This window comes from Amblyomma maculatum, chromosome 2 (genome assembly GCF_055883805.1).
Source record: "Amblyomma maculatum isolate TAMU_Amacu chromosome 2, ASM5588380v1, whole genome shotgun sequence".
NCBI lineage: Eukaryota > Metazoa > Arthropoda > Arachnida > Ixodida > Ixodidae > Amblyomma > Amblyomma maculatum.
The window spans coordinates 119413858-119426749 of NC_139345.1; the positions used below are offsets into that span (position 1 = coordinate 119413858).

Here is a 12892-nt window from a genome sequence, read left to right on the forward strand (position 1 = left end):
AGGTACGCGTCAATGGCAGGGGGTCGTTCACCACGCTGCGGCTTTCGCGCGTCGGCGCTAAATCCCGGCAGACCCATTCGTCGGTAATAGCAATCGCGGAACAGGTGACCAGCTTCGCCACAGTGGAAGCACAGCGGGCGATTATCGCGAGTGCGCCAGACGTCGCTTTTGCGTGGACGCACCTGAGAAATTCGAGCGGGAGGCGCTTGACGAGTGTATACAGGGGCTGCTTGGTGCTGACTTGGAGGTGGATGCTGACTGGGAGGTGGACAGGCACGACGAGTGACTGCGGCGTAGGTCATGGCCTGCTGTGGTGGCATTGTCGGGAGTGGCTCGGGTGGGTTGAGTGCCTGGTTGACCTCTTCCCGAACCATCTGAGAAAGGCTGGATACTTGAGGGGGTGCTGCCGTCGAAAATAGTTTTTGCAGCTCCTCGCGGACGATGGCCCGTATGGTCTCACGGAGCACGTCAGTGCTACCAGTGTCCGCGATGGCGGCAGCAATAGGGATGGACGGCCGCTCGTAGTGCTTAGATCGCATCTCTAGAGCCCTCTCAATGGTAGTGGCCTCGGATACAAATTCCCCGATGGTCTTGGGGGGGCATCGCACTAATCCAACGAAGATCTGTTCCTTAATTCCCTTCATAAGATATCGAAGTTTTTTTTCTTCGGACATGTTTGGATCAGCGCGACGGAATAGCCTCGTCATGTCCTCGAAGTGCTCGAAGTAAACGAGGACGCTCTCGTTAGGGAGCTGAACTCTCGTCTGTAGGAGCAGCTCGGCGCGTTCTTTCCGAAAAACGGTGGTGAAAGCTTGCAGAAACTGGTCCTTGAAGGAACTCCACGTTGGGATAGTAGTCTCATGATTTTCAAACCATGTGCGAGCTGAACCGTCAAGCGAAAAAAATACATGTTGCAGTTTCTGGTCGTCGCCCCAGCGATTGTACTGGGCTACTCGCTCAAATTTATCTAGCCAGTCTTCCGGGTCGTCGCCGGGAAAGGCTTGGAAGATGGGTATCTCCCGCGGCTGCTGCAACACGAAGGAGGGGGCAGTGGTGTTTACCTGCGTCATTACGGGTGGTTGTGTTGTCTCCGAAGGTGGTGCTGGAGAAGATGGTGGCGGCCTCGCAGTACGAGAAAATTGTAGAGGCGCGAATTCAGGATCAAGCCCTCAAAGCCGTCGGCTACTCTGATGGGTAGGCGTAATCTCGATGGTAGGAGATCCTTGAGGGCTGGAGTCTCGGCTGGTTGGAGGTGTTCGGAGCATGGGTTGCGTTACCCAGCACCTCCACCAGATGTCACGGTGTGAAGTCTCTGATCAGAAGTCACCGCGGGACACAGGAGTAACAGAAGTCACAGTGCGGCAGGAAACTAGCAGGCCCGCTTCGACTTCAGTTTCTTCGCCTCGAGGAGACGAACGTCGGTTTCTTCGCCTCGAGGAGGCACACGCTCGCGATCAGCACAGAGGGAAAATAAAGAATGCAGCGTGTCAATATTAACTTTCATGGAACATTTTCATTTGTCACAATTTTGAGAACGTGAACCGAGAAATTGTGTGAACCCAGAGCTTATTAAGCAGGGTTCTACTGTATCTGCCATTGCAAAGCATTTCAAAAATTCATAAAATCAAGTGTCTTTCCTTCTATTCGTTTCCTTAACAATAATTAATCATGACCACAAGGGTTTTGGCTAGCAGAATTGGAAATTGAATTAACACTTTTCAACTTTAACGAAAAAATTGTACCAATGTGCGACATGAAGTTGTGAAGAAAGGTCAGTATGATACAGCATATGCCAATCTTGCTTCAAATTACAAATACATTTTTGGGCAGTTTTGCACGTCATAAAGTGACTTAAATGGACATGCTGCTCGAAATTGCTGTTTTCCTAACATGGAATGATGAATGAAAATCACATCACTTCAAAGAGCTCGCTTTCCTCTTTCCAAATCTGTTTCTAGTAAACCCAATGCTTGTTTGTTCTAAATACCATCCGTAAATAAAAAACGGTGCATAATTGTGCACCTTTTGGACATGACTTAAAGCATAATAGAGATGTGCGCAATGATATTTTCTTGTCTTTAACATTCCGCTGCATTCAATTTTGCAAATTAATATTATTCCCTTTACAAGCGACATATCAAAGCAATTTTATATCGAATGTTTTATTTTATAGTGTATCATTTTACTTTATACCTGCAAAAGTTAGGTTTTCTGGCTACAACACTAATCACTGAGCGATCACATGTCTCTGCTTTTCAAAAACAGATGCATTCAAGCTGAATTTAGTGCTTAGTTGCAAAACAATCAAAAGTGCCCACAATAATGACTGAACCTTGAGCACTGCAGCTCTCTCACTCAAAACCTCCTAACGAAAACTGCAGACATACAATGCAGCCAGAATTTCCAAAAATTTGGCAGAGTTTGCGCAAGTCAAATGAAGCATGGATTCATGATCCAAGATGATGTTCTGGCTTTCATCGTTTGAGGATATGTTGCGCTGGCACAAAAATGTGATGCCAAAATGCTGACTGAGTATGCGTGTTGAACTGTGCAAAATAGAAAGTTGCACATCAGCACACTTCTATTTCGAATCCCCTTTTTTGCTGCTTGCTTCTGAAGCTACAGTAAGTATATAAATATAAAATGAAGCTCTTGGAAAGTGGGAAAAGTTCCTTTCACGTCACTAAAACAAATGTGCAAGCTATGGCATCACAAAAATGCAACAACGGAATATGATCAGTCCATATTTGCCTATACGCACACAGTAAATGTATATGTAGGAATACCGGAATGAAAGCAAACAGGAAAAAACTGCCGCTTACTTTAAGCGGCTTTTCACAGCCACTGCACTCATGTTTCAGCCAAATGCGTTCACAAACAAAGACAGAAATTTACGGAAGCAAAAGCCATGCTTCTATTTTTTTTTCTAATGTGACGGTTAATCAGAAGCCAAGTAATCCCTCACCAGATGAACCTTCTGATCCTCTTCGAGGACGAAGAGATTCTCCTTCTTCATGTAGAATTCAGCAGCCGCGAGAATGGCTTTCAGTGGTACAACGCCCACTATCTGTGAGCCAGTGACAGCTAGCTTCAAAGACTTTGCAATTCTTGTGATCTGGAACAGTTGTGAAGGTCAATCGCATGTAATCTGCACATCATAACTAAAGACTTTGCAATTCTTGTGATCTGGAACAGTTGTGAAGGTCAATCGCATGTAATCTGCACATCATAACTTAATGGCATTCAAAACGACACGGATGAAAGAAGGAAGTGTTGAGTGAATTTTCAGAAAAATGTGGTGACAATGCTTACCTCCTCATACACCACGTGAACTGGCGTGACGTCGTGATCTAAAACATTCACTGAAACTTGTGCAATGTTGCTTTCTTCGAGCCACCAGCCGACAGCCTGAGTGCTCTTGAGGAGACCGGACTGCGGAGGAAAGCACAAATGGTAAACAAGCTCTCTGAGAGGACTGTCTAGTGCACTTTTGGGGCACATATGTACCTCATGAGAGCATAGACACCAAATTTTGGCGGTTTGTTCTTTTCAATAACGCACAAAGCAAAAGTATAAATGGATCACCGTGTGGTACTCACCAAGGACAGCTAAACAGTTTATTGTTAAATTTCTCTCATGCTATTTTTGCTCTAAATGATAGAACTGATGTCGAGGTTCAATATAGGTCATACAATAAAAAAACTGCTCTAAAAACGCTGTTTCTCCATGGATTACCCTGTCAATTCTTGAGGAAGGTAGGCTTAAGCCCTGTAGTAAATGAAAACAAACAAGCAATTACGTCACACTTTTTTTATGCGTGAGCTATAATGAACATTGGCATCACATTGGTCATTGCTGGTGAAACTGAAAGCAGAACAAGACAGAAGAAATTCGGTTATAAATTATTTAGCTGTCTTAGACAAATACCACATGGTGATCCATGTGCTTGTTAATGACTTCTTACTGTAACAAAGAATAAAACGTGCAGCCTAAATTTAGTCTATACTTACTTAGGGTACCAGGAAATGAGCTGGAAGGTTGTTTGTAAATGCGTTGTGTGCAGAATGAATGCTTTTGAGCATTAGAGCAAAGCAAAGCTCCTTGAAACAGAGCAAGTGATTAATAATTAGTTCTTAAAAACTAGGTATATTGAAATTTGCAGGCTGATTGGCCAGTGCATAGAGGCAGTTTTTGCAACTATTCTTTATCAAGATATATGTCATGAGTACGGCAATGTCATGGTGAGTGACAGGCCACTGAAGGTTGCCATTAGCTGCAGTCATGGAGGCTAAACTTTCAGTAGCTGCAAAAGTTGTCTGCTCGTGTTGCTGTGTGAGCCACTCATGTGTGCATAAGCGAGGCCAATGCCGTCACACACATGGCTTCGTTTTACAGCCGTCGTATCTCTATGTTGTTGGCAGCCGAGCTTCGAGCACAAACAATAAAGAAGAGGAAGGCAGTGACCTACAAACATGCGGGAGGAAGAAAAGCCAAGCTCAGGAAAAAACCAAACGTCAACCAACGACTAATTTATGAGTAGGTGCAGACACCAACTGGTTCCTTTATATTTTTTAACAATATTTATTGCCTCAGGGCATCAAAGGAGCATGTCATGAAGGGTGAAGAGATGACTAAATTAATGCAAAAACAATGTTTGCTAATTTTATGCAATCCAGGAGTAAGCGATGGTGTGGCCTGCATCCAGGGAACTATGGAGTCTTGGAGTGCATGAATTGAGAGGGAAGAGAAGGAATGCCATTTTGAATCACTGATGGTGGTGATGAAGCGCGCTCAAAAATGTTTGTGATAGAGTGACTTGCAAGAATAGTACTTACTGCTTATTTGCTTTGCTTAAACTTGGTAAATGGCATTTCGAGAGCCCTTTAAGTTGCAAGTGAACTTTAAAGGAGAGGGAGAGTTTTTCTTTCTATTGAAATAGAATATTCAGCCACTCACTGAATAAAACAATCTTTACAAAACATACTTGAATCCCATCCATTCAACAGATCTGCACTAGAGTTCTCAGAACTCCCCAAGAGCACCTTATGTATGAAGTTGTCCAGAAAATCTTGGACACTTGTATATATAAAAGTGCCACCTAGTTTTTACTCACCTGGCCTTTTCCCCTTCCCTCCTCTCGAATGTCAAGTGCAATGCGGTGTGCCTGCTCCTTGGTGGAAAGCACGTTGATATTGTATGCAATGAGAAACTTGCGGGCTCCAGACATTGTGGCTCCCCACTGGGGCACAAATTCGGCTGGCCCATAGTCGGGTCTCCATTCAGGCTTCAGGATCTGCATAAGCACAGGAATGCATAGAATCTATAGGAAATGGTACATGGGCAACGCGATCTACAAACGGTGCTGAAAACATTCGTTGATTTGAAGGTGAATTCCAGCCTTGCAGCAAAGCATATAGGAGCAAAAGCTCTAGTCTTTGATATTGTTCAACCGTGTGACGAATATTCTGTGAGTTAGTGTAAGCCTGGAGGAATAAGAGCAGGTTACAGCTGCATCCACACACTTGAAACGCCACATGGGGAACTTGAACCCTATATGCTAACTATTGCATCCAGTCCATGGATCTCAGTGAACATTTCCTTTCCACCACTACATTTTGTGCGATATGTTTTTGGGTTAAAATGAAACTTGGTTTCTTGCACAGCCTGTGTTCAAATAGTTCTTGCTTTTAAAGCTCTTACCACAGCTCAGCCTTTAAACACTACATTTTCCACAAACAAAAACAATGACAATCAAATGAGTTTGCAGGGGGCAACCCTATGATATTTTAGGTTCTTGCTTTTAGTACAATGTCCCCCTCATTAGTGCAGAAGCCAGCTGGAAATGTCGATCACCTTTAGAGCAGTGTGTAAAAGATAGGACTCACACCTTTTCACACAGTCCTTCGTATTCTCCTGAACGAATTTGAGGCACACTCCGCCTGTAGTCATGCTGCGATGCAAAGCCGTAGAGATAAACTGCAATGCAAAAGTGATGTAGGCAACGAAGTTAGTTTCTTGTGAATAACATGCGGGTAAGTTTGCAAAAAAGCAGGAACAACCTGGGAAAAAAAAAAACAATACTTGCCTGGCACATTTAACTCCGCTGCAAGTTTCTCTCCAAACTTTCTGGCACAATAGACACACTCTTCCATTTCAACACCTTGCACAGGAATGAATGGACATACATCTAGTGCCCCAAGTCTTGCATGCTCCCCTGTGTAAACAAAATGAACAAACTTCAAGTAAATGAACATAGAATCCTGGTGCATGTGACCGATGCACCAAACGTGTAATGTGGTCTGGGTCCCCAAAGAGCACAAATATGCATACATCAGCCAAATTATGAGTTGATGGCCCCAGGCTCAAACTACCAAGGTTAGATCAGGTCAAGCTAGGCTAGGCTAGGTTAGGCTGCGCTGGGCTGTGTAGGATTGGGTTGGGTTGGGTTTTGGGAGGTTTAACGTCCCAAAGCGACTCAGGCTATGAGAGATGCTGTATTAGAGGGCTCCAGAAATTTTGATCACCTGGGTTCTTTAACATGCACTGACATCGCACAGCACACAGGTGCCTTGCTTGTTGCCCTCATCAAAAAGCAGCTGCCGTGGCCAAGGTTCGATTTTGAATCCTTGCACATAATAGTCGGGCCCCCTAACCACTGCACTCACTCCCACAGCAGGACTAAGTCAGGCTATAGGTTTAGATCATGTCAAGTCAGGCTAGGCTAGACTAGGCTAGGCTGGGTTAGGATAGGTTAAGTGAAGCTAGGTTAGGTTAGGTAAGATTAGATTGCTGATGTTCTAAATAAAACACTCAGTTCAGTTTTGACTAATAAACCGCTTGACAGTTTTCTCTGTCCACCATACCTTACGCACCCACCCATGCAAAATGTCATATTTCCTCCCATGGGCATTGTTAAAAGTCATTAAATAACTGAAAAACTTGTCATACGCAGGTGTAGATTATATTAACGCCAAAGTTCTGAAAAATACTAAACATACGTGTAGCCTGTTTTTGCTACTCATCTTTCAGGATTCGCTCAACACTGGTTTAATTGCACATGACTGACGGGTGGGCAAGATCATCCCAGTTTCAAGGAAGGAAGCTGTTTATCCCTGCATAACTATCGCCTGATTTCAATAGCAAGCGTCTCTGCAAAAATAATGGAACATATTTTACGTTCTCAGAGTGCTAAGCTTTTAACATATTTGAATAAGTTTCTTAACCCAAATCAGTGTCGTTTCCACAAAAATCTTTCTTGTGACACTCAGCTTGTTCTTTTCCTGCACAACCTACACTTAAACTTAACGAGGAGCATTTAGACTGTCCCGCCACGGTGGCGCAGTGGTTAAGGTGCCCAACTAGTGTTCCGGAGAATGCCCGGGTTAGATCCCGACTGCTGCCAGCTGCGTTTCAATGGAGGCGAAACGGAAAGGCGTCCATGTTCTGTGCAATGTCAGTGCGCGTTAAAGATATCCAGGTGGTCGATATCACTCATACCCTTCACTACAGCACCTCTCTCTCTCTTGCCGCTGTCTCTCGCACCTTCCTCCCTTCCCTTACAGCACGGTACAGGTGTCTACAGAATAAGTGTAGCAGATACAGTGCCTTTCCTTTCCTGTCAACCAATAATAATAATAATAATAATAATAATAATAATAATAATAATAATAATAATAATAATAATAATAATAATAATAATAATAATTATTATTATTATTATTATTATTATTATTATTATTATTATTATTATTATTATTATTATTATTAAGACTGACGTAGTATCTTTAGATTTCGAAAAGCTGTTTGATAAGGTTCCCCATTGTCGTCTTTTATTAAAGTTATGACGTCTTAACATTCACCCGTGTGTTCCGGGCTGGATTCGAGGATTTTTAACTAACTGTCAGCAGTTCATGGGTGCCAACTCACATCCATCTTCTATAACATCCGTGCTTTATGGTGTACCACAAGGTACAGTGCTCGTGCCTCTTCTTTCCTTAATATACATTAATGACCTGCATCATAATATTCTTTCTCATACCCACTCCTTTGCTGATTGTGTCATTTACCGACCAATAACGAACCCCAGCGATAATCTCGCATTACAATGTGACCTTTCTCATGAACAGGACTAATGTAACACTTGGCTCATGTCATTAAATGTCTCTAAAGCTGTCCACCTGCCCATTCACTGCAATCTTAAGTATGTTGTTCCTGATTACAGCATCAATAACATCCAGACTGCAAAAACTGAATCTGTCAAATACCTCGGTGTCCATACTTTATGTGACTTAAAATGGACAAATCATGTTAACCAAATAATAAATCCTCCTAACCGTGCTCTAGGTCATATACCACATAATCTTTCTCCCGGTTCTGCCTTTATTGAACAACCTGCTTTCCAAATGTTTGCACAGCCTAAGATATGCCAATGCTATTTTTGACCCATACCAAAATAACCTTACATATGCCCTTGAGTTTTTTGAGCATCTTAACAGTAAAAGCACAAATATACTTGCCCTCAGCCTAGCAGTGTAGGATAGAGCATCATAACCTTTTTCATAAATTTTTCCATGCTTTGCCCTCTGATAACCTGTGACTAAAAGGAGCCGACCGCATCTCCCACTCCAGCCACATTAATACAGTGCATTCCACACAAGCGCATACTACTTTACAGCAGTCATTTTTGCAGACATCATGAGAATGGCCCACCAAAGTCGCCACAATCACTGACACGAAACCATTCAAATACTCATTAAAAATATTTCGTGATTTTCATTATACTTGTTCGCTACTGTAAAGCACACTCGCTCATGTTATGTCTCACCAGAGACCTTTTAGGAATAAATGTATAAATAAAAGAATTCATTCCAACCCATGACTCAATTCAAGCCTACAACTCGTTGCAACAACTCACAACTCTTTTGGTATACCACACTCATTTCGACTCACAACTCATCTGGACACATTCAACTCATTTCGACTCATGATTCATCTGGGCTCACTCATTCATTCTGACCCACAACTCATCTGGATTCACTCACTCATCTCGACTCATGACTCATATGAGCTGACTGATCTGTGGAATTTTTTCAGCACAAGTGACTCCGACAAAACAATCATTTTTAGGCAGGAGACTAGTTTTTGTGCTTCAAGGAATTTGTTGATCATTTTTCATAATGTGAGTGAGGTCCCACATGTGATTTTAACCTTGTTATAAAGCATAAGCAAAGGTCTGGTTTGTGGGGTTTAACATCCCAAAGCGACTCAGGCTATGAGAGACGCCGTAGTGGAGGACTTCGGACATTTCGACCACCTGGGGTTCTTTAACGTGCACTGACATCGCACAGCACACAGGCTCCTTGCTTTTCACCTCCATCTAAAAGCGGCCGCCGAGGCTAAGTAATCAGTAGGCATAAACATATGAATGCGATTCCAGACTCACAATTTAGATCATGATTTGAATAAAACTCTGTATCTACTCTTACCTCTGATCATGATTTGAATGTGAGCCCGAGTGAGTCGTCTTATGAGCGATTCCGGTGGCCTTTGCAATTATGTTTTTGAATTATTTTAAGTTTTTAATCTGAAGTCAGTGGTAAATATGATCCTACCAAACAAAAATTAATCTCTAAACAGAGCACATTTCTAGCATAACGCAACGAAAGCCAAGAATGCCTTGTTTAGAACTACACGCAGCACTAATGGACAATTAACTTGACATTGAAGGCCTCGTGAAATCAACACTGATGTGCCCAGTGCACATATAGGCACTACATTTGCTAATGCTTGCATCACACATGCATTCATGCAGCATGATGGTGGCTCATGCATATATATTCACGAAAATCCTGCATATGTGGTTTTATTCACTATGAGGTCATGGCTTCACTAAAAATGCCAAGGAGACAGTACGCACTGCTGCAATATGTACCTTTATGCTTTGTCATGTCAATGCGCTTGTAGGCCACCCTGGCCGCATTGAGTGCTCCTTGGATGACTGCATCAGGTGAACCCACGAACGTGTACACAGTGCGATTGGTGGAAGAACCAGGATCTACACCTAATAAGGACACACCCTGTGTCGACTTGATGGCTTTTGTTATTTCGTCAATGATCTGAAATTGAACAAATTCATATTTTAAATGAGGTTAAGTTCTGCCTGTTTGCGACATATGCAGTCTCGTACGATCGAGTCAAATTAAGGCCGGGGATGTTTTCATGTGACTCTCATGGATACATATGCAAGTCATTATTATAGCAGTTATTCGCCCGGGTTACACAAAATCATACTTAAAATTTTATGTGCTAGAGTCGCAAGGTCGTAAGCATTTACCTCTCATCAGAAAGATACACGAAGGTACGCGCCGCGCTGATAAAAATTGATTTTACGGAGAAATATCTATTGGGAAGAGTACGTTAATGTCGATATACGCACTTAAACAAACATCGATTACGACGGCAAGCTCCACTGAAGCGCAACCGGTTTCGAAAACTCGCGGTCAAGTCGTGGCAGGGACACATACATGCGAGAGTATGCGCATGTTTGCATAGAATTAGGCACGCCACCTGCTCTCATGTGTTCGCTATGTGTGGCAATGCGCATACGTGATGCGTTCCGGATATACAAAAACATGAACTGTTTACTCATGTATACCATGCGCATGTATCGGCGCGACGAGACAACCAGCACAGGCAGCGAAGAGTGAAACTGATCGCCGTTGGAGTGGAAAGCACCCACCTCTTGATCCTGACCCTCGGAAAAGTTAGGCACGCACTCCACAATCTTTGTGCGCATATTGGAGCTCTGCAGGCGCCAAGAGAAGCAGGCTCTTCGGCTGGTGGACGCTGCTACACAGAGCAATTGCAGTTACTCTTATCGTCTGCTAGGGAACCTTGTCAAAGCGTCTCCGGCGTCGCGCAACAGCGGCGCCGCCTGCCTTGCAAAACACGCGAAGCGTGAGCCTACAGCAGCGCCATCCAGGCATTATCGCATTATCGTGAAGGCAAGGTGTTATCGTAAACGTCTGAAGCTTTCTTTTTTATTATTGACGGTTTATTATTGGCCGTTTCAAATGATCGTTTTTTCCGTAGTTGCGAAGTGGCCGTGTACAGTACAAAGGTACAAACGTCGCTTTATAAAGCGCGAATTTTAATTAAGCTACTGATGTTATGCTTCATGTTATACAGCCAGTCCCAACCTTCCTGGAGCTTTCCCTGTAGCGAGAGGTAATGAAGAAAGGGGTACAAACGGGGGAGATAAAAAATGAAGTGAGTAAAGCGGAGTTTTGCGCGTTCGCGTGTAAGCTAGCTTTGGAGTGCCAGTGGGACGTATAGTAGCTGCAGTAACATCACAGAGCACGCTTCGGTGCTCAAACACTTGTCACGCCTTACGCCGAAAAAGAAAAAAAAAATGGAAATTCGTTATACACATGCTGGCACACGTTGCGTACGAATTCAGTAACTCTTCCCCGCGGAACGCGCGAGATTATTTTAAAACACTGAAGCGTGCTCGTAATGTTATGGCCGCATCTGTACATTTGCAGACTTCATAAGCGGACGGCTTTTACCTGTGCTGCCTGCCCCTGGTACGCCTGAGCCATTAAGAAATTGGGAGAGATAAGCAACGACGTCGTCTCGTTGTTTCCATCGTTCCGCAGCATCCTTATCAGCCCTTGACTGCCCCTCCAGACTACTGCCACAATGCGCAAACAGAAGACTGGAAAGCAAGAGCAGCCGTACCAAGGGTACCTGCTTTAACGGCTAGCCTTTCTGGACTGATTTCAACGCGCGTTTTTCTGATCGTTCTGCCAGAAATTTTGCCATGTTACGAACCGCACCTGTGTGATTTTTGTTTGTTTGTTTAAAAGGCAGCAGGTCGATCTGCAAGAGATTATCATTAATCTTTTCTCTCAAGGTATATGAGTTCTGCTTGTGCAGGAACACCCTAGAAAGGCGCGAGAATAAAAGACAAGAATGACGAGTGTCCCACAAAAAGTTTAATACAGTCTCATTCGGTAAGCATTTACAATCTCTCCATGCAGTCTAACACAAGAACATGTTCTGCGCAAAGCAGATTACATCACAAGACAACATACTACATAACAGTTTACACACACTATGGTTGCATGCCAAAATGATGGCACAATGTCAACATTTAATATATGGACACGCTCTAGTCACAATGAACAAGTGTAGAGAACAAAAACCGGTGCACAATTTATACAAAATGAGTCTGCAATACGTATGCGACACTGAACCTCCCTTCACGACTATGCGATGTGCCACCAAACACCACCATTTGCACTTTTGTTTTGCCTAACTGTACCAAGAATGCACATGAATGATGAAATGTCGACCACACACTGCAGTCCACGTCCATAACCACAAGAAGTATCAGTGCTACACTGCCTATAATGGGGACCCTAAGGAACAACCAAACTCAAAACCTCCTATGTATGGTACTGGCAACTGCACCTTTACTTCCTTGTGCCCAGTAAAAGTAGTAGTTTGGGTCCGCTACTCATACCAAGACAGACCAATGCACCCATGTAATGCTACCACCTGTGTGCTTTTTACAAGAGAAAAACAAGCTGTTACAGTTGACGAGTTCTCTCCAGCATTCCTCCTGGACCAGTGAATTACTTAGCTATCTCTCGTTCCCTGATAACGTTTTATTGCTAGAAAGACAACTGTGTGGTTTGACTGTGGCCTTGGTACAGCCTCTGGGTGCGTGACAGCTGCTAAAGAATGAAATTGCTTGGGAAGAAAACTAAAGCCCATCCAGGGTGATTGCGGAAATAGGTTAGTTGCCAAAATATTATGTCTGAAATGTGAATCTACTGCTACAGTGTGCGGTAATCAGACAGTACAGGGTTCTTCTCAGCTCGCACTA

At 43.4% G+C, this 12892-nt stretch overlaps 1 protein-coding gene across 1 annotated transcript in view; it reads right to left on the reverse strand.

Moving 5' to 3' along the window:
- Nucleotides 1-10926, reverse strand: part of LOC146199705 (formimidoyltransferase-cyclodeaminase-like) — a 28879-nt gene extending 17953 nt beyond the window's left edge. The window contains exons 1-7 of the mRNA XM_084595195.1: nt 10739-10926; nt 9932-10115; nt 6086-6214; nt 5888-5976; nt 5114-5293; nt 3313-3432; nt 2966-3115 (exon numbers count right to left, since the gene is read on the reverse strand). Of these exons, the coding sequence (XP_084451321.1) occupies nt 2966-3115; nt 3313-3432; nt 5114-5293; nt 5888-5976; nt 6086-6214; nt 9932-10115; nt 10739-10795 (909 nt within the window). The 5' untranslated portion in view covers nt 10796-10926. The remainder of the gene's footprint in view (nt 1-2965; nt 3116-3312; nt 3433-5113; nt 5294-5887; nt 5977-6085; nt 6215-9931; nt 10116-10738) is intronic.
- Between the last annotated feature and the right edge of the window lie 1966 nt (nt 10927-12892).